Source organism: Pristiophorus japonicus, chromosome 1 (genome assembly GCF_044704955.1).
Source record: "Pristiophorus japonicus isolate sPriJap1 chromosome 1, sPriJap1.hap1, whole genome shotgun sequence".
Taxonomy (NCBI): Eukaryota; Metazoa; Chordata; class Chondrichthyes; family Pristiophoridae; genus Pristiophorus; species Pristiophorus japonicus.
In genome coordinates, this window is record NC_091977.1 from 326,027,366 (window position 1) to 326,050,052 (window position 22,687).

At 41.7% G+C, this 22,687-nt stretch overlaps 1 protein-coding gene across 3 annotated transcripts in view; it reads left to right on the forward strand.

Moving 5' to 3' along the window:
• Positions 1-22,687, forward strand: part of snrka (SNF related kinase a) — a 37,712-nt gene that overhangs the window by 9,356 nt on the left and 5,669 nt on the right. For all 3 annotated transcript variants that reach the window (XM_070888888.1, XM_070888901.1, XM_070888893.1), the window contains exons 2-5: positions 3,173-3,896; positions 13,699-13,840; positions 15,837-16,049; positions 21,418-21,552. In XM_070888888.1, coding sequence (XP_070744989.1) covers positions 3,308-3,896; positions 13,699-13,840; positions 15,837-16,049; positions 21,418-21,552 — 1,079 coding nt within the window. In that variant the 5' untranslated portion in view covers positions 3,173-3,307. The remainder of the gene's footprint in view (positions 1-3,172; positions 3,897-13,698; positions 13,841-15,836; positions 16,050-21,417; positions 21,553-22,687) is intronic.

The following is a 22,687-nucleotide window of genomic DNA, read 5'->3' on the forward strand; positions in this document are numbered from 1 at the left end:
TTTTTTTTGTCGAATGGCCGCCATTTTGAAAATTCTGCTCCTGCGGTATTCCGGCGATGATCCATTCTCTTTCTCCCCCCCCCCCCCCCCCCAACCCCGAAATGCAAAATTCCACGCTGAAAATCTCGCTCCTGCCGCTCGGTGCTACCGACCACTTTTTCTGTCAGTGCACTATGCTTGCAATGCTTGTAAAATGGAGATGGGGCTGCCATTTTAAAAAGGAGGACCTACTGCCGTGGCCGCCATCTTCTTTTTTTTTGCCAGCTGACTGCCATGTTGGGCTGACAATTATGCCCCTGGGTTGGGTGCCAGGCCATTGGCACAGCCGAAACCCTCCCTGGTGGCCCAGTGGACCTAACTTAAAGAATCGCAGAGCTTGCAGTGGCTCGCCCCTTTAAGTGAAGGCAAAGACGTGGTGACGCGCCAGTGTGATGACATCATCAGCACTATGCTGATGAGCGACCGCGGCGGTCATTCTCCCCCCCCCCCCCCCCCACTTCCGCCCCCCTACTTACCAAACTTCCACTCCCCACCACACTTCTGTCCCCCATTAAGACTGACTTCCGGAACGCTCAAAAAAAAAGCTAAAGAGCGGAATTTCGCGCAAGATGCCACCACAATCTTTTGTCGAATGGTCGCCATTTTGAAATTACCACAGTGGTGAAAACAGTCGAAAGATGGTAGGTGCGGTGCATTTTCGGGCGGGGGGCAACTTTGGCCCCCAAGTCTCATCAGCCTGTACCATGGCCTAGTGCCATTTAACAGTTTCCTTCCCACATACTTTCTGATCTTATTCTGAAAGATTCCTTGCATCTCTCAAATGAAGTTTGGAAGCATAACACAGATAAAATAACATAATGGCCTGCAATGAAAATCATTTTGGCAGGTCCTTTTAATGCTATGATGTGCTATGGTGATCTTGCACTAGCCTACAAAAAGAGCACGTGACACCTATTAACGTGATGCTTTTGTGCTCATTCTTAGTTTATGCTTTACCTTTTTCGGTGTTGCTATTGAGCCAAATGTTGAAGTTATTTCTGAACATAGAATTTAAATAGCTTAAATAGATATTTTGGAATGGAGAGTTTAATATGTCAATGTTTCTCACAAAACTAATTGTGGTGCTCTGTACCTAGGTTATCTTTGCAAGTACTGTAGCCAGGCAGGTCTTCATTTTTAGGTAAACTAATAACTCATGAAAGTTACAGAAAAATGATTTCAAAATTTTGTTTGGTAATAAACCGCTTTCTAAATCTTGAATGTATAAAGAACTATTTAGCCTATGAACCTAATATTTCAACCTTCAGCTTCTGATTCGAATTGGGAAATGGTACACTTTTTTAACTTTTGTACTAAAGAATTCCTTTGATGGCTGGATAAATTAAGAGTTTAAGCAGCTATGTAATAAGGAAATTTAAAGTGATAATTGATGATGACGTTAACTGTAGAGGAACCAAAAAGGAAATGTGATGTGGAAACAGTAGAACCACATGCACAAGATTGTTTGCTGTGATTATTTTCTCTCTCAATATTTACCAGGAAATTTTAAAATATTTCCTTATTCTTGGTAAGTTTTGGTGTAGTATATTTGATGAATATTGTTCATGGTAAGTTTGAATGTGCCTTAATGCCCAATTAAGTCAGTTACAGAGCTAATTTAAGTCAGTTGTTCCAGAAAATTAAGACATCACTAGTGATGTCAACATGTTTTTAGAAACTGAAGCAATTAGTAAGCATTTATGCCAGCGACCTTTTATCAAGGCTAGTGATTTGTCACAGCAAGGCATTGTGCGGCAAATCCCATAATTTTTATATCTTTGACGACTGTTCATTTTTAAATTCTGTTCTAAATTTGGAATCCATTAAATGTTTGTCATATATTAAGTAGTTAAGACAAAGAGAACAAAACCAGAGGCCAGTAGCAAGTAACGGTCTGTCCCTTGACAGTTAAACTCTGGCAATTGTATAGCTTTACCATAGGAAATGCCCCAAGGTTCTTCACAGATGTAGGACTGATGCTGACTACCATAGAAGGAGATGTAACAGAAATGACAAAAAGCATAGTTGAAAGTGTTGCTTTTGAGGAGAGAGTTCCAAAGAGTAGAACTGAGGTAACTGATGTCTCTGGAGCAGGAGGGGGTGCTCAGGAGCTCAGAGTTGGAAGACCACAGGGAACAAATTGGGGCATAGTGTTAGAGGAGGGTGCGGTGAGACCAGAGAGTGACTTGTAAATTAGGACAAGAATTCTGACTTCAATTGATTGGACAGGGCGCCAGTGGACATCAACAATGGAGGCTGATTGCGGGGGTGGTGGGGGTTGGACTTGGTGTGGGATAGCATGAGCCAGGTAGACTTTTGGATGTTTGAATTGTCACCGATCCCTTTTAATGAGCATGATTTTTGCATTCATATGGAAGTCTGAATGAAAGGGATATCAATTGATTTATTTGAAGTTCTGCATTATCATTGGATTTAAGTTCTCATGTTCTATTCCAAGTTGCTGTATCATATTAATAAAATCATGGTTTAAAATGTTTCCAATGTGTATGAATTAACACTTCGAATTTAGTGTTGAAAGTCATTTTGGATTAGAAGTGTCTACAGTTCTCTAGCGGCAGCCTTTTCCTTTACCAGTTATGTTCCAGGCCACTCGGTGATGCTTAAACTGGTTAATTGTTACTGTATCTTGCATTATTATACGTGCCTGAGAAATGTGGATCAGTAATAATTTAACCTAGTTACAGCATATGTGATCATTAGCTTTGCCTTCATGCCCCTGCACAGTGGAAATATTTAATGTTGCATGCAGTTTGTCATTGCCTAGTTTGCACTGTTAGCGGGGTTCAAAATGAAACTTTGATCAGGTAACTACCTTTCAAAATGCATTACCTTTGCTGATAGTCAAAGTTGTAAATTGTGAAATTCCTTAAATTCTACTGTTATCAGATATATGATAAGTATTTGGGGAACAGAATGGCGTAAAATGCACCTTTTTGGCTGGAATTACAGTGAGGTAATTCCAGCCACTTTAGTTCTGTAAATATATAAATTGAAAATATTTTTCCTATGTAGACATTGATTGTGATGGAGAGCGTATAGACCTTAGCATATAGACCCTTTTTTGTATTCAAATGCACAAGTGAACCTAATGTTTTCCTCTTTTGTATTGCAGGGTTCATCATATTAAACAGCAAGGAAAATGGGTTCTTTGTCTGTGATGGACTTTTTGAAATAATTGCAGATTGGCACATTTTATCTGCTACTGGATACAAACATCTTTTCTTCCACTTCCAGTTTTGAAAACAACATGGCAGGTTTTAAACGTGGATATGATGGAAAAATTGCTGGGCTGTATGATTTGGATAAAACATTGGGCAGGGGTCATTTTGCTGTTGTGAAACTCGCACGCCACGTTTTCACTGGAGAAAAAGTAGCAGTGAAAGTCATCGATAAAACAAAACTGGACGCTGTAGCTACAGGGCATTTGTTTCAGGAAGTACGATGCATGAAATTGGTGCAACATCCCAACATTGTCCGTCTATATGAAGTGATTGACACTCAAACAAAACTTTATCTTATTCTGGAATTGGGAGATGGAGGTGATATGTTTGATTACATCATGAAACATGAAGATGGTCTTAGTGAAGATTTAGCAAAGAAATACTTTGCACAGATAGTGCACGCAATATCTTATTGCCATAAGCTGCATGTTGTTCACAGAGACCTGAAGCCAGAAAATGTGGTTTTCTTTGAACAACAAGGAATTGTAAAACTTACAGATTTTGGGTTTAGCAACAAGTTTCAACCTGGAAAGAAGTTAACAACAAGCTGTGGGTCACTTGCGTATTCTGCACCAGAGATTCTGCTTGGCGATGAATATGATGCGCCAGCAGTAGGTAGGTTCATTTTTAAATGTGGAGTTTTAAGATAAATAATCAAATTCCTTTTTTTTTTCTATAAATGGGATCACTTTTTCATGTTTGGATAACATTGTCAAGTGCTTTAGCTGTCAGTAACTGTAAAATTATTCTGTCTGTTTAATTTTGAATTGATACTACATTGAAGTGATGCTCCTGGTTATATACAAACATACAGAAAAGGAGAGGGGGAAAAAAATCAATTGGTCTATCGAGCCTGTTGCATCCAGACATGACTCAACGCACTCCTGCAGTCACTCATTCTTCTAAGAGGAAAACAAAATGTGGCCTAATTTAGGAAAAAAAACTTCTGGGAAATATCTCTGACCCCCATGAAGCAAGCTCCAGTTAACCGTGATGACTGATGACACTAGTAACACTAAAACCATCTACCTCCTGTAACTCCCCTTTGAAGGCCTGCAGCGAATCCACGCTTACCTAATTCTATGCTTTTGTAACTTACACTGATTCCGCCTCGACCTCCCCTGCCCATCTAGCTCAAATAATCTTATACCCCTCTAAGCCTTTTCTGATCACTGAAGTCCTTAAAACAGGTATCATTCGATTGGCTCTCTTCTGAAACTATTCATGGGCCTCAATGTCCCTGCCATGCAAAGGGACCAAAGCAGGCACAGTATTTAGAAACATAGAAACATAGAAAATAGGTGCAGGAGTAGGCCATTCGGCCCTTCTAGCCTGCACCGCCATTCAATGAGTTCATGGCTGAACATTCAACTTCAGTACCCCATTCCTGCTTTCTTGCCATACCCCTTGATCCCCCTAGTAGTAAGGACCTCATCTAACTCCTTTTTGAATATATTTAGTGAATTGGCCTCAACAACTTTCTGTGGTAGAGAATTCCACAGGTTCACCACTCTCTGGGTGAAGAAGTTCCTCCGCATCTCGGTCCTAAATGGCTTACCCCTTATCCTTAGACTGTGACCTCTGGTTCTGGACTTCCCCAACATTGGGAACATTCTTCCTGCATCTAACCTGTCTAACCCCGTCAGAATTTTAAATGTTTCTATGAGGTCCCCTCTCATTCTTCTGAATTCTAGATTTGCTGAACCAAGGCAAGAAATCTAACTCTATATTTAATTGTCCTAGCTATGTACAATAACAACATGGTCACAATGATCTAGTGACACCTTTTATGGACCTACAGTATTTCAAATCTTTCTCCTATTCAGCCTTGAGCAGGCACATTGTATGGCGTATACATTACCCCAGTCCAGTACGCCATGTGGCACTTGTCTGCATTGGAAGACATCTGTCACCCACTGGGCCTATTCCCCAAATGTGTCTAGATCTGCCAGCAGACTATTTAATGTGTGTAAGGTACTAACTACCATGCATATATTTGTGTTATCAGTACTTCCCCCAACCCCTGCATCCAGATTATTACTAAAAATGAACAGCAACGGACCGAACGAGGATTCCTGTAGGGTCCTACTAGTTCTCAGTTCCCCGTGTAAAGCTACTACCATTAATAAATACCCTCTATCTATGTGAATGCAATCATTTTGCTATCCAGCCTAAGATCTACCCAGCAAACAAGATGGAATCTTATTTAGCAGCCTCCTATGTGGCAATTTATCAAAACCTTTTTGGAAAATCAAGATGCATATTACTGACTGGACTTGAAGCATTCACCAACTTTGTTACTTCTTTGAAAAATTTGATCTGGTTGGTGACACGGGATCTCCTTTCTAGAAGCTATGATGGGATCCCCTAATACATTTTGCTTTTTCTGCAAAATGATACAACATATTTCTATTACTAAAGCAAAATACTGTGGTTGCTGGGATCTGGAATAAAAACAGAAAATGCTGGAAATCTCAGCAGGTCAGGCAACATCTGCGGAGAGGAAGCAGAGTTAATGTTTCGAGTTGATGACCCTTCGTCAGAATGTATTTCTGCCCCATAACAGTAACATTTTCTATTAATACCTTCAAGCAACCTATCTATAACTGAAGTTAAACTAACGGGTCTATGGTGTCCCGGTTCTGAATTACTGCCCTTCCTAAATATAGGAACCACATTGGTGCTTCTCTGATTGTTCCTGTGTAACATTATACATATTTTGTATCTGTCATGGACATCGAGTCTGTCCAGGTACACAAATCACTAAAGGCTAGTGGACAGTTACAAAAAGTAATAGAAAAGGCTAATGGGAATGTTGGCCTTTATCTCAAGGTTTGAGATACAAAAGAGAGGAAGTTATGCTTCAGTTGTATAGATCCTTGGTCATACCCTATCTGGAGTATGGTGTTCAATTTTGGGCAACGCACATCAGGAAGGATATATTGGTCTTGGAATGGTAGTGTAAATTCACCAGAATGATACCAGAGCTTAAAGGGTTAAATTATGTGGACAGTTGGCCAATAGTCCCATGAAATCAGAAGGTTGAGGGGTGGTTTGATTGAGGTATTTAAAATGATTAAGGGATTCCATATGCTAGATACAGAAAAATGACTTCCTCTGCTAGAGGGGCATAATAAAATTAGAGCTAGGCCATTCTGGAGTGAAATCAGGAAGCACTTTTTTCTCTCAAATGGTAGTGGAAATCTGAAACTCTTCCCCCCCCCCCCCCTCCCCAAAAAAGGCAGTAGATGCTAAGTCAACTGAACTTTTGGAGACTGATTTTTAATAGGTAAGGGTATCAAGGGATATGGAGTCGAGGTACAGATCAGCCATAATCTAATTGAATGGCAGGATAGGCTCGGGGAGCTGAATAGCCGCCTCCTGTTCCTATGGTAGTGGAATGAAGAAGCCGGGGCTTATCTTTGCTTGCCAGGATTATCCTAGAGTAGTGGGTGATTTTTGCAGAGGACAGTGAAGGCCAATGGTGCTTAATATGGTTTAGTGTCATATACGCTCAAGTATGTGCCCCATGGACTTGACTGGGTGTAATGGAGCCCATACCAAGGGACTCAATAAAGATTTAGCTGGGAACAAGGGCATCAAAGGTGGATGTAAGGAGATGGTATGTGCAGATCGACATTCTGATGAATGAATGCTAAAAGCTAGGCAATTGAAATGCAGTGGAAGTTTTTTCCCCCCAGGGTTGGACACCAGAGGAGGTGGGGTTGGAAGAGTGTCGTGGGACATGGGTGTAATGTAGGATACAAGGAAGTAATTTGAGATGGTGGTGTCTATGATAGAGACCATGGGTTTAGAGAGGCTACGTGATATGGCAAGGTCAAGGGGTGGCTGTTAATATGGGTAGGAGAGTTTATATGAGGAAGGACAGGTTTAGTGCATCCAGAGGAGAGCGGGCAAGGGAAGCCGAGATGAAAATTGAAATCACTGAAGAATTGTTCCGGGAAAGGTAGTAGTCAAGGAAGTCCTTCCATTAAGAACTTGTTTATTGTGATATCCTCAGCCATAGACATTCTATTAAAATAGGTACAGCCCCTCTCCCACTAGCCCAAGCATGGCAGTTTCACTGGACCTTAACCCTGAACATGTGTTGATACTGGTTGTGCCAGGGCACTTTTTAAGTTGTCCGAAGGAGGTGAGCTATGCACTCCAAGACACCCAAAATATGAGATTATTTTGTAAACGAGCAATTGAATTTTACCTTCCTGAGTAGAAAAGAGGAGGTGGAGAAAGATGTGGGTGGGGTGGGGGTGCTTTCATTCAGGAATTCTCCCAGGAACTTGGGAGGTGTGTTTGGCTGAACTATTGAGCCAGCACATGTCTCATTTCAGAAGAATACCAGGTGATCTAGCCATAGACACACTTGGGAAGAGCAAAGATGTCATAATTAGACCACTGGTCATATTTCTGCAGAGTTCCAATTATCCTGTGTGGCTAATAGCGAAAACAGAAAGGGGAAGTTTTCCTCAGGGCTCTTGTAGTAGCATCTGCTGCTGCAAACTCGGAGGCTCGCACACCGTGCTCTGTAAACGTTACACTGACTGTGACCTCCAAGGGAAGCACTTCCTCATCCATTTAAGTAGCCACCAGTTAATGACTCCAAGTCTGTACTAACTTTTTTCAGACATTGTTATTGGCGGCCGCTCAATTGAGGTGCGCGCACGCACCGAATTTAGCGACCTGGGCGCAAGCGTGCACGTTGCATCAGGAATACATCATGATCGGAGTGTTCGTCAGCAGCCAGGCGCTAATAGTTTGGGCCCCCGGTGAGCTTCTGATGAATTTTCCATCGGGTTGCCAGAAACTACACACCCGCTAGCTAAGCTCTAATGGCTGCTAACTCAGGCTATAGACAACCAAAAATCCAGCCCTATATCCTCGGTTGTTTTGTATCGCAATCAGGCACATAACTGTCACCACACTTTTGCATAGGTCACTCTCTGAATCTTGCATCTGTTTAACTGAAGTGGCTGTTTCTTGTGCCAACCGGAGGGCTGCCCTTTCTGCTAGGTCTCTTTACTCTTTCACTCGTAAAAGACTCTTTGGACAATTTGTCCAGTTCCTTTGCTGGGTTAGCTGGGTAAGCACAACCACAGATTGTCCTGATCGGAAATGTAAAACCTAAGGATTTGAAATTCAATGCTGCACTCTCCACTGATCAGTACTGTGTAATAGATGTTAGTGAATCCTGTAAGTGCTATACAGTGTCGAGTAAGGTAGGTGAGTTCTTTGGTATGGAAGAACAATGATCACCGGTTTTCATTGGAGAAAATAATATTGAGTCTTTAAAATGCAGAGACTTAGACATTGTAGATATAAGCAGGCTATTTGATGGAGACTGAGCACAAACTAGGAGAGATTTAAAATTAATGATCCTGCAAATACATGTAGAGATTAGGAGGGAAAAATCCTGTAGACTAGTGGATGTGTAGAACAGACTCCTAGCAAAAGCAATTAATTGCTTCGTCAATTTCTTCAAAAAGGGGTTAGATACATATCTAATTGGGAATGGGAATAAAGGTTCTAGGAATTATATGATCAAATACTCCACATCATATGTTGATTTTCCATGGGCTTTTGAGTGGGAAATGTATTCCTAACTTTGGAGAAAGAGAGGAGAGGAGGTAATTGCCTCCGATTGGTATTTGGTAACCCTTGGTGGTGGTGCATGTGTAGACTTCAGTTTAGAACACAATTTAGCTCTGCTATGTTGTCGTCCACTGTCAAACAGTCTACCAACAGTCACTGAGAAGGCACCTGCTGGAGTATGGCATCACAGGCATCGATCAAGAGTAGAGATAAAAGATGGGGGTTGGAATTTGAAAGAATTGTTTTTTTAAAAGCACTTGCTTATTCAATGGAGATGTTGGTGCCCAATATGTGAGACAGTATGGATGAGTAAATTCACTTGCATATGAGTTAAAGCCTCCTCCTTCAGAACATGAGTTCCACGGTGTGTAATTTCCGTTTCGCTGTTGTAAAATATCTTGAGGTATTGTTAAAGGTGTGGTAGGAATGTACTACAAGTAGGTTTTTTATTAGAGGTGGATTAACTGCTGTAAGTGTGAGTCAGTTTTTCTGTGTTGTATGACTGTTCTGACTTGTTAGGATGCCATGGGTGTTTCTGATTACATAGCTGTGAAGAAAAGAATGCTGAATACAGCCAACTGACTATCCTACATTCTGAAAATATTGTTCAAAACCTTGCATGTAGAGCAATTAATCAGTTCTGATTTTTGTAAACAGTGTTCAATTTTTAATATCAAAGGTATTAGTGGTTTTCTTAAGCTTGTAAGCTTAATTGTCAGCATTAAGCACTCCCAAGTCAAATAAAGCACAATTAGGTGCAGAGTATAGCTCCCTGTACTCTGTCCCAATGATGTGTCTGAGCCCTTTACCATAGGTGCACCAACATCAGCGTCCTCATTCAGGCTAACATCCCCAGCATTGAAGCACTGACCACACTCGATCAGCTCCGCTGGGCAGGCCACATAATCCACATGCTAGACACGACACTCCCAAAGCAAGTGCTCTACTCGGAGTTCCTTCACGGCAAACAAGCCAAAGGTGGGCAGCGGAAAAGCTACAAGGACACCCTCAAAGCCTCCCTGATAAAGTGCGACATCCCCACTGACACCTGGGAGTCCCTGGCCCAAGACCGCCCTAAGTGGAGGAAGTGCATCCGGGAGGGCGCTGAGCATCTCGAGTCTCAATGCCGAGAGCATGCAGAAATCAAGCGGAAAGAGTGTGCGGCAAACCAGTCCCACCCACCCCTTCCCTCAACGACTATCTGTCCCACCTGTGACAGAGTCTGTGGCTCTCGTATTGGACTGTTCAGCTACCAAAGAACTCACTTCAGGAGTGGAAGCAAGTCTTCCTCGATTCCGAGGGACTGCCTATGATGATGAGATCATGCCTACATTAGCTATTCTGTACTTCTCGAGTCAGATTGCCAATTAGTTTGTTAACAGTAGGAACTGAATTCAAACTGCAAAACTTATTGGGCACGTACAAACTACTGACTGAGGATATTTTCATCCCATCAGTCTGGACTAGAATTGAATTAAGGTCCTAGCGGTAAAAGCTCATTGTGTACAGCACTCACCTTCCAATCCTTTTAGTAAAGACCACCTTTTAGTGGGTTTCCAAAGTAGGTAGCCAGAAAAAACACTAGTTTTGTTTTTCGATTACTTTAAATACGGTGTTTAATTTGTCGTTCTTTCCCCAAAATGGTGTATTTGCATTAGAAAGGGTCGAGGGGGGAAAAAAAATCCAAATGAGCATTGGTCAGTTGCTGATGGGTTTTATCTGGCCAAAATAGGCTAAACATTATTCTGCAGGTTGGTAGCTTTTGATGGTCACTTGCTCATGGAAATGAGGGATGGGTGAGCTACATGTTCCTTTACATAAGAACATAAATAGGATTAGGCTATTTGGCCCATCGAGCCTGCTCCACCATTCAGTAAGTTCATGGCTGATCTGATCATGGACTCAGCTCCACTTCCCTGCCTGCTCCCCATAACCCCTTATCGTCTAAGAAACTGTCTTTCTGTCTTAAATTTATTTAATGGCCCAGCTTCCACAGCTCTCTGAGGCAGCGAATTCCACAGATTTACAACCCTCAGAAAAAATTTCTCCTCATCTCTGTTTTAAATGGGTGGCCTCTTATTCTAAGATCATGCCCTCTAGTTCCAGTCTCCCCCATCAGTGGAAACATCCTCTCTGCATCCATCTTGTCAAGCCCCCTCATAATCTTATATGTTTCGATAAGATCACCTCCCATTCATCTGAATTCCAGTGAGTAGAGGCCCAACCTACTCAACCTTTCCTCATAAGTCAACCCCCTCATCTCTGGAATCAACCTAGTGAACCTTCTCTGAACTGCCTCCAAAGCAAGTATATCCTTTCGTAAATAGGGAAACCAAAACTGCACGCAGTATTCCAGGCGTGGCCTCACCAATACCCTGTATAACTGTAGCAAGACTTCCCTGCTTTTATATTCCATCCCCTTTGCAACAAAGGCCAAGATTCCATTGGCCTTCCTGATCACTTGCTGTACCTGCATGCTATTCTTTTGTGTTTTATGCACAAGTACCTCCAGGTCCTGCTGTACTGCAGCATTTTGCAATTTTTCTCCATTTAAATAATAACTTGCTCTTTGATTTTTTTTTTCTGCCCAAGTGCATGACCTCACACTTTCCGACATTATCCTCCATCTGCCAAATTTTTGCCCACTCACTTAGCAGATTTTTTGTGTCCTCCTCACACATTGCTTTTCCTCCCATCTTTGTATTGTCAGCAAACTTGGCTATGTTACACTCAGTCCCTTCTCCCAAGTCATTAATATAGATTGTAAATAGTTGGGGTCCCAGCACTGATACCCCCACCCCCCCTAGTTAGTTACTGGATGCCAACCTGAGAATAAACCATTTATTCCGAATCTGTTTTCTGTTAGTTAGCCAATCTTGTATCCATACTAATATATTACCCCCATCTTTATGGATGCGTTTATTTGTACTAACTGAATTGCAGCTGTTTCTCTGATTTGGCTCTCCATTATTGTAAATGTAGATTCTTTTCTCTCAATCTGGTTCAGTAAAATTACTGAGTCGAATACCTATTGTGCTTTCAACAAAGCAGTCTTTATTTTACCGGCCAGCGAGACTTATCAGATAGAAGATATACTCTCTCGATAGAGCGTACACACTTCCTACGGATAAGTGAAGTTACATCGTAAAGCGACAACAGTTATACATTTTTGAAAATAGATAACAAGATACAATTAGATTGACATTCTAACTCAGCCACTCATTAGTCAATCTATAAGGGATCTTTTTACGAAAGCTCAAGCATTGCTTCTGAATGTTACAACTTTACTGGCGTGACTACTAACTGAGACCTTGCAATTCTGCAGATTTATCCATATATTCATTTCATGTTACAATTTATATTATTGGCAGGATTAGTAACTTAAAACCTTGAGAAAGCCTGTTAATTGTGCTGATGTTGTATTATTTGCAATCTGACATTCTCTTATTTTTCCATGGCTTATACATTTTCATATATCCAGTTCACTTTACTGTCTTTTAATTCCATATATCCCGTTCATATATCCACATTAAGAGGATAAGCCACACCCTGAAGTTTCTCTAATGTGTAAATGGAACTGCCCAGACAAACTTTGCACATTGTAACATGATCCATTTGGACTTCAGAAGTCAGAAAGGACATATCACTCCTTACCCCACTGCAAATGCATCCTTCCCCTAGCCAAAGTCCCTCCTTACCCCAGTGTAAGTGCATCCCTCCCCCAGCCTAACTCCCTTACCCAAACACCAAACACAAGTGCATGACCTTACCCATAACCCTCTGGCCATAGGTGGGACATTGTGTGCGGACTGTTAACAAGTTCATTGGGTATGAAATGTCAGTGTCATGACTTCTGGATTTCATCCACTCCAATGATGTCGGGTGTGGGTATAAACGGGGTTGGAAGAAAGTGATTTGTCTTCCCTGAGTTCCCCCTCTTTTTTTTTTTTCTTCCTCTCTTCTTTCCCCCCCCCCCCCCCCCCCCCCAAACCAGCCTCGCTCTCGCTCTCTTTCCCCCCCCCCCGGCTTGGGGGCTCAGCGCGGCCCAGTGGGGAGTTCAGCAGGTAACATGGAACATGGCGTTCAGGGCCGGTTCTGACACATGCGCAGAAGCGCGAGTTGGGACAAATAGTCACTGCGTTCCTTTATACAGTTATTGCTTTGCCTTTATGCAGTCCCTTCACCCCCTTGATCTGGAAATTACAGGGGACGAACGGTTAAGTGTGAATGATACCCATTACCTCAGTGAATTGCAAAATTAATCCACTTGAGGGAATTGGATAGCTTGAACCTTGAAATCAAAGCCTGAGGGAGAAAAAGGCTGGCACTGACACGGTGGTCCAAATTCTTGTACTGTATCCACTTGAATGGTGAAAAAACATGTGGCAATACAATTGTGCTACAGATTTTATTCTTTAAAACTTCATTTCTATCTGGAGAGTGTATCTTGAACGATCATGAAGTGTTGATTACAGATCTATTGTTACTGGTGCTGGTGATAAGGGGGAGCAGTTTTTCTGAACTAATTTGTCTCTGTCCTTAACTTTAAATAGACATTATTGAGAATTTGTGTTCTTAATTGAGAATGATAAAGATTACTGTTGGAGCAAGTTCATGATGTTTGCAATGGTAATGGAGTAATGTGGAAATGTATATGCAGGCAAATAATACACAAATTAAAGTGTAGAATTCTTGAACTTTGGCAAAAGAACCAAAACATCTGTAGGCACGGCCTTGTTTCCGAAATGTAGGTTTACAGTTTTACATCTTGCAGACTTGTTTAAAGGTGTTTTTCCCTCCCCTTTTCCAGATATCTGGAGCCTGGGTGTTATACTTTTCATGTTGGTATGTGGCCAACCTCCTTTTCAAGAGGCAAACGACAGCGAGACTCTTACCATGATCATGGACTGCAAATATACAGTGCCGTCCCGTGTCTCTAAAGAATGCAAGGAGTAAGTGGAAACGGCATTACTGTTAATTTTGTGTTTTCACATGGGCTACTTCTGTTTCATCTTTAATACTTCGAAGTAATGTAAATGTATTATAAATACAAAACTTTTTTTTTTAAATAGCTGTACTTTACAACACATTAAGTATGTATAAGCTGCATAGAGGTTCCACGATGGTAATTTAAGGAAAAATAAGACTAGACTTGACTCATGCTGCCGCCTCTTAAACTTTGTGCCATTTATATATAGGGCCTTGGATTCATATGCAAGTTTGGACAAATCTATCCATTTTATATAGTAATCTCAGTTTCTAATCTCCAAATTGAGCAAACTTACCAGAGGTCTTGATCTGAACTTGGGCTGGAGGCTAATTTGAAGATGTCTGGAGTGAAGATTTTGGAGATGACTCCTACATTCTGTACAGGCACATCACTGCTTTTCCCCTTCCATGCAGTTACCCCCCCTTTTGCCTGATGCCCAAACAATAGCAAGAGAAAATTGAAATAAAATGTTTCTGCTCAAGTGCAATGTTTATTTGTCAGTGGTGTGTAAGGTTAGGACCTCAGTAAGAACAGCCAGCCGCCTGCATTTTGAGAGGGGGCAAGTGGAGAGGAAAAACAGACTTTTTAAATAAGACATCAGGGCTGGATTTTCCGGTTTCCTGCGCTCCGTTTTTCACTCCGGAGTGGCGGCAATGAGGTGTTCTGGCCGGGTGGTCAGCCTCCACTGCCCCGCAGTAATCCTCGGGTCAGGTTTTGCGGTGATGCGGAGCAGCACCGCCCAGAACAGCTGCGCCGGTGTGCAACGTCCCTGGTTGCAACACCATCGCAAGTTTTGACTTCAGCCCAACTCGTACGCCCCAAAGCACACGCTGCAGTGGACGCCTGGGAAATCGCACAACGATATCGACTGCAGAGAGGTAAGTAATGGACTCCTAAGGTGAGTGTTTTTTCTTTTAATTTCTTTGCGATTTATGTTGTGGTGGTGTGGACAATGTTTTTGTTTTTTTTTTTAAAGGTTTTTTTTTCCACCCGAGGAGTCTCTAGGAGCATTCCCGGCCCAGCTCTTTAGATCTGGATTTTCCCATGTTAATGCCCAATAGGGGTGTGTAACCCTCCCTTAGCGCTGCGCCCCCTGACTCGAGGCACAGCTGCCCAATTTTATTTACTGAGGCGCAAACTTTACCGCTCTGAAATCATCAAAGCCGAAGATCCAGCCCCAGGTCTTTAAGTTAAAGAAACAGGTCACATGCAGCGCTAAGCAGAACGTTCAAGGTTTAAACTGAAATTGGTATGTTTAAATGTAAATTATTTTCATTTTGAGATCAAAACACTTGTCATTTTGCTGTTAATATTCAAACAATCGCTAAATTGAAGCATGCAAGATCTTTTGGCAGCACGAGTAATATCTAAGATTGACCTGATATGGCCTATTTCACCAGTTTTTAATCAATTTCCTGCATTCTAATGGTGCGGGCAATGGGGAAGTCCTAACACTGCCTCGTCACATTTCAGCAAAGCTTGAGGCATGTCTTCCTGTTAATGTATTTTAAAAAGCTGCTTCCTCTAGCCCTCAGTGATTTGCAATAACACTTTTATCTTTTTCTTGTGTTCTGTCCTCATCAGAATCTTGTTTAGTTGGAAAATTCCATTTTTAATCCGTCCTAAAATTAGTATTTTCTGTTCAATGATATGCCTGCATAACAATGGCGCATCAGTTTACCATTTCTAAAAAGGTGCTAGACTCACCTTTTACACAGTGCTCTTTCCTTGTCCCCTCCTCTGTTGAGTTTAATTTTATTGAATTTGGACTATCTTCTGTATTAATTCCATAAAGGATTTTTCTGAGCATTCCTCGCATCTAGTTCCATTTTCAGGCCAAACTACAGTGCTGCTAAAGATTTGGTTATTCTCATTCTCTCAGTTGAATCATAAAGCAATGATTCTCAACTGTTTCAAAACACACAATTTAAAAAGATATTTTTATGACTTTCCAACAGTCTTATTAATCGAATGCTGCAGAGAGATCCAAAGCGAAGAGCCTCGCTGGAAGAGATCGAGAACCACCCTTGGCTACTAGGAATTGACCCCTCGCCTGCAACCAAGTGCAATATACCCCTTGTCTCTTACAAGAATCTCTCGGAGGAAGAGCACAACGGCATTATCCAGCGTATGGTGCTTGGTGACATAGCAGACCGAGAAACCATTATTGAGTAAGTGTAGACAAAGCCGGGTGCACAAGAAGCCAGGGTATCATAGACATGTTGTTTGCCAAAAATTAGACAGTGCAAGTATTGTAATGTTGGGTTTAACACTTGCATCGCATAACTCCAGTTAGAGTTGCATATTTTTTTCTGAAAACTACCTATTTAATTAGACTTTGATGAAAAGGTCTCAGTTACAGCCAAAATGTACTTAATGCAGTGTGTCGAATATTCTTATAGGGACATGTGAAATTATGGGAAGGCACGTTAGAAATTGTGCCACTGTAACCATTTTAACAGCAAGACTTTAATTGCCGATATTCATAACTGAATTGAGATGAGGAAATAGCAAACATCCCCCTAGGACATTGGTCCCGGTCCTGCCCAGGTGCAGACCGTCCGGTTTGTACTTGTCCCACCTCCCCCGGAACCGGTTCCAATGTCCCAGGAATTTGAATCCCTCCCTCTTGCACCACTCTTCAAGCCACGTATTCATCTTAGCTATCCTGCAATTCCTACTCTGATTAGGACGTGGCACTGGTAGCAATCGGATATTTGATAAAGCCAACAACTTTTCAATTAAAGATGTGAAATTTTAGAAAGTCAATGAAGTTTCCCTTCTCCACCCAACATTATATTTTTGTGACTCTCTATACTCCCCTCTGCTTCTAGTGCTGCTGGGGAGGAGTTAAACTAATATGGCAGGGGGATGGGAACCTATGCAGGGAGACAGAGGGAAATAAAATGGGGGCAGAAGCAAAAGATAGAAAGGAGAATAGTAAAAGTGGAGGGCAGAGAAACCCGAGGCAAAAATCAAAAAGGGCCACATTACAACAAAATTCTAAAGGGACAAAGAGTGCTAAAAAGACAAGCCTGAAGGCTCTGTGCCTCAATGCGAGGAGTATTCGTAATAAGGTGGATGAATTAACTGCGCAGGCAGCTAATAACGATTGATATAATTGGGATTACGGCGACATGGCTCCAGGGTGACCAAGGCTGGGAACTCAACATCGAGGGGTATTCAACATTTAGGAAGGAAAGACAGAAAGGAAAAGGAGGTGGGGTAGTTTTGCTGATTAAAGAGGAAATTAACGCAATAGTAAGAAAGGACATTAACTTGGATGATGTGGAATCTGTATGGGTAGAGCTGCGGAATACCAAAGAGCAGAAAACGCAAGTGAGAGTTGTGTACAGACCACCAAACAGTAGTAGTGAGGTTGGGAATGGCATCAAATAGGAAATTAGGGATGCGTGCAATAAAGGGACAGCAGTTATCATGCGTGACTTTAATCTACATATAGATTGGGCTAACCAAGCTAGTAGCAATGCGGCGGAGGACGATTTCCTGGAGTGTATTAGGGATGGCTTTCTGGACCAATATGTCAAGGAACCAACTAGAGAGCTGGCCATCCTAGACTGGGTGTTGTGTAATGAGAGAGGGCTAATTAGCGATCTTGTTGTGCGAGGCCCCCTGGGGAAGAGTGACCATAATATGGTAGAATTTTTTGTTAAGATAGAGAGTGACCATGTTAATTCAGAGACTAGGGTTCTGAACTTAAGGAAAGGTAACTTTGATGGTATGAGACATGAATTGGCTAGAATAGACTGGCAAATGATACTTAAAGGGTTGACAGTGGATAAGCAATGGCAGACAGTTATAGATTACATGGATGAACTTCAACAATTGTACATCCCTGTCTGGAGTAAAAATAAAACGGGGAAGGCAGCTCAACCATGGCCAACAAGTGAAATTAGGGATTGTGTTAAATCCAAAGAAGAGGCATATAAATTGGCTAGAAAAAGCAGCAAACCTGAGGACTGGGAGAAATTTATAATTCAGCAGAGAAGGGCAAAGGGTCTAATTGGGAGGAGGGAAAATAGAGTATGAGAGGAAGCTTTTAGGGAACATAAAAACTGACTGCAAAAGCTTCTATTTAGATATGTGAAGAGAAAAAGATTAGTGAAGACCAACGTAGGTCCTTTGCAGTCAGAATCAGGTGAATTTATAATGGGGAACAAAGAAATGACAGACCAATTGAACAAATATTTTGGATCTGTCTTCACGAAGGAAGACACAAATAACCTTCCGGAAATACTAGGGGTTCGCAGGTCTAGCGAAAAGGAGGAACTGAAGGAAATCCTTATTAATCAGGAAATTGTGTTAGGGATATTGAAGGCTGATAAATCCCCAGGGCCTGATAGGCTGCATCCCAGAGTACTTAAGGAAGTGGCCCTAGAAATAGTGGATGCATTTTCCAACATTCTATTGACTCTGGATCAGTTCCTATGGACTGGAGGGTAGCTAATGTAACACCACTTTTTAAGAAAGGAGGGAGAGAGAAAACGGAATTTTTGACCGGTTAGCCTGCCATTGGTGGTGGGGAAAATGTTGGAATCAATTATTAAAGATGAAATAGCAGCGCATTTGGAAAGCAGTGACAGGATCGGTCCAAGTCAACATGAATTTATGAAAGGAAAATCATGCTTGACAAATCTAGAATTTTTTGAGGATGTAACTAGTAAAGTGGACAAGGAAGAACCAGTGGATGGGGTGTCGTTGGACTTTCAAAAGGCTTGTGACAAGATCCCACACGAGATTAGTGTGCAAAATTAAAGCACATGGTATTGGGGGTAATGTACTGACGTGGATAGAAAACCGGTTGGCAGACAGGAAGTAGAGAGTCGGAATAAACGGGTCCTTTTCAGAATGGCAGGCAGTGACCAGTGGAGTGCCGCAGGGTTCAGTGCTGGGACTCCAGCTATTTACAATATACATCAATGATTTGGATGAAGGAATTGAGTGTAATATCCCCAAGTTTTCAGATAACACTAAACTGGGTAGCGGTGTGAGCTGTGAGGAAGATACTAAGAGGCTGCAGGGTGACTTGGACAGGTTAGGTGAGTGGGCAAATGCATGGCACATGCAGTATAATGTGGATAAATGTGAGGTTATCTACTTTGGGGGCAAAAACAAGACGACCAAATATTATCTGAATGGTAACCGATTAGGAAAAGGGGAAATGCAACAAGACCTGGGTATCATGATACATCAGTCATTGAAGTTTGACATGCAGGTACAGCAGGCGGTGAAGAAGGCAAATGGCATGTTGGCCTTCATAGCTAGAGGATTGGAGTATAGGAGCAGGGAGGTCTTGCTGCAGTTGTACAGGGCCTTGGTGAAGCCACACCTGGAATATTGTGTTCAGTTTTGGTCTCCTAATCTGAGGAAGGACATTCTTGCTATTGAGGGAGTACAGCGAAGATTCACCAGACTGATTCCCAGGATGGCAGGACTGACATATGAGGAGAGACTGGATCAACTGGGCTTGTATCCACTGGAGTTTAGAAGAATGAGAGGGGATCTCATTGAAACATATAAAATTCTGACGGGATTGGACAGGTTAGAGACAGGAAGAATGTTCCCATTGCTGGGGAGTTCCAGAACCAGGGGTCACAGTCTAAGAATAAGGGGTAAGTCATTTAGGATTGAGATGAGGAGAAACTTCTTCACTGAGTGGTTAACCTATGGAATTCTCTAGCGCAGAAAGTTGTTGAGGCCAGTTCGTTAGATGTATTCAAAAGGGAGTTAGATATGGCCCTTACGGCCAAAGGGGTACTGAGATTGAATGATCAGCCATGATCTTATTGAATGGTGGTGCAGCTCGAAGGGCTGAATGGCCTGCTCCTGCACCTAATTTCTATATTTCTATCCTTTACTGATTGTCCATACACTACACATTTCTACAACACAGATTTAATTGGTGAGTCAGCTTATTTGTGACTGAGATGATGAGGGCAAATTAGTTCATAGAGGTATCTGTTGGCTCTCCCACTTTGCCTAGAATTAAGAGTTGGTTTTATTTCAAATGCAACGGTTGCAAGTAAATAAATAAATGAAAAAATGTGTCTGCTTAGCAGATCTCTTGTCGCACGGTTCAAAGGTAAGTGGGGAGAACTTAAAAGTTTTATAACAGTAGGTGTTCTACTATGTAATATACTTTAGCATTATGCTGCTACGAGGAAGCTGTCCCTTGAAGGCCAAATAATATCACTGTATCTTGAATTCACAGACTCATCTATACCCTACAAACTACAGTCACAATTATAGCAAATTTGGCACTGAAGTAATGCTATACACGAACAAAACCTTTTCAGCACCAGGAATGCACTTTTAAATGTGCCGGAGAAATGCCATAGAATCAGAACGGTTGCAGCAAGGAATGCGGCCATGGGCAGAGTTTTCATTGGACGTTTGTGTCAAGTTTACCAAAGAACGAGCATTCTTTATACTAGCAAATCACCCATGGTGTTGCTTACACCAAGTCAGATGAAGTAACCACCAGCTGAGATCACCTGAGCTTAATTATTTGGTCAGGAATCTTTGCAGTTTGGAATGTGCTTGTTGGCTTCAGGCTGAAGCCTAGAAGCCACCTTTTATGATTTTATTTTGTATTTGTAACAATGTTATGTCTAAAATATTAAATCTGTGGAGACAGACACTGCTGTATAAAAACATTACATTTAGTCCACATTTTCTTCCATGACACTGTAGATGTCACATTTTGTTACAGATGGAGAACAATCTTCAGAAAAGAGAAAGGAACCCCATCACTTAACGCTGGGCACTTCTGGTCTGAAACCTTACAGCTTTTTCAATCGGCACAGTTGCCTCACAAAACAACAATTAAACTCTGATTAACCTTGGGGGTCTGTTTAATTAACAACAATTGCACTTTGAGGCCTTAGAGACACACCTCCACCCGAGCAGAATAACACATTCTGCATTATATGGACTAACAGCTCTGTCATGAAAAACAGCACATTATCTGACTTGATGTAAGCAACACCATAGGCGATTTGCTAGTATAAAGAATGCTTGTTCTTTGATAAACTTGACACAAACGTCCAATGAAAACTCTGCCCATGGCCGCATTCCTTGCTGCAACCGTTCTGATTCTATGGCATTTCTCCAGCACATTTAAAAGTGCATTCCTGGTGCTGAAAAGGTTTTGTTCGTGTATAGCATTACTTCAGTGCCAAATTTGCTATAATTGTGACTGTAGTTTGTAGGGTATAGATGAATTCAAGATACAGTGATACTATTTAATTTTAGCAAAATTGCACTTTGATAGATTACTGGGAGCTAGTGCAAGTTTGTACACAAATAGAATAACATTTATGTAAGTAAGCAAGCATATCATCTATAGAATTAATGTATGATAATTATTGCTTGTTACAGGGAATTTCAAACAACGGCCTTTTGCAACCTGTTTAATTTATTTGTCACGAAGGGTGTGCACAAAATATGTATTATAAATATATAGTTTTCTAAATGGCTGCTGACTGGAGCTTTTTGCTGCTTGCTTATCTTTTTAAGGGCACTGGAAAGTAATAAATACAATCACATCACTGCCACTTACTTTTTGCTGGCCGAGAGGATCTTGAAGGAAAAACAGGAGAAAGAAGTCAAGAACCGATCTGCCAGTCCAAGCCATATCAAAGCTCAGTTCAGGTAAGGACAGAAACTGTAGAACAATGGTTAACACAGGCATTGTAACGGAGGTGATGTCCACCTTCAATCAGATTTCTTTTATTTTGACTCCAACATAAATGTGCATTGCTTGTGATTGCTGGACCTGCCATTGCCTCCTGCAACCCAGTGAGAATGTCGTACCTAGTTTGTCAACAATACTGTAAGCAGCTGATATGCTGAAATATCTCTCTCACACTTTTTTGGATTTATTATTTTTTTTGATTGAACGGCCTCGCACTGCTCCACAGTTTGTTTATAATCAATTCCCTTTGAAGGGGTTGGCAGTTTTGGTGAAACTACCTCCTGTGGCTGCCCACACAATGCGTATTGGCTTGGGAGCCTGTCCTAAAGCAGTCATTGCAAAGACTAGGACTGGCAAGATTAACCACAGTGGTCTATGTTCCCATATCTGATGCATTTAATTCTAGGACATCTGGATGTTGCACAGAGGTGTTTGGAACAGCCTTTTCCTATATCCAGACTTAGTGTAGAGTAAAGAGTTTCTTTGTAAGAATTAAAGATACTTTTCTACTGTAGGGTCACTGGATTCACGGGGAAGGAAAGTTTGAGTAGTCAGTTTTCACCTGAAGAATCCTTTACTCTGAGTGCTTATCTCCCTGCTTCTAGAATCTGAGTGACTGCTCTGCCAACCTGCTTCCCTGCTAGTAAAGGTATATGAGCTCTGGAATCTGAGATTAAACGATTTGCAGAAATGACTAGGTTATAAATCTAGACCCCTTGCATTAACTAAGTGTTTTTTAAAGCTAGATAGAGCTACAGATATGCATTTTGAATAGAGTGCTTGGGGGAGGAATTACGTCGATACATTAAGATTTCTTGGGATGGTTGCACGTCGACTAGGAGCAATGTCTGGTTAAGTGCTTGTTTGACTCTGGGATGGCTCTCTCGCTTCCTAAGTCAATAGGTTGTGAGTTCAGGCCCCACTGCAGAACTTGGGCACATAATCTAGGCTGACATTTCAGTGCAGTACTGAGGGAGTGCTGCGCTGCCGGAGGTGCCATCTTTCAGATGAGATATTAAACTCTGATCCTGTCTGCCTTATTCGTGGGGAAGTAAAATAGGCCAGGGTACTATTTGAAGTGGAGCCAAGGAT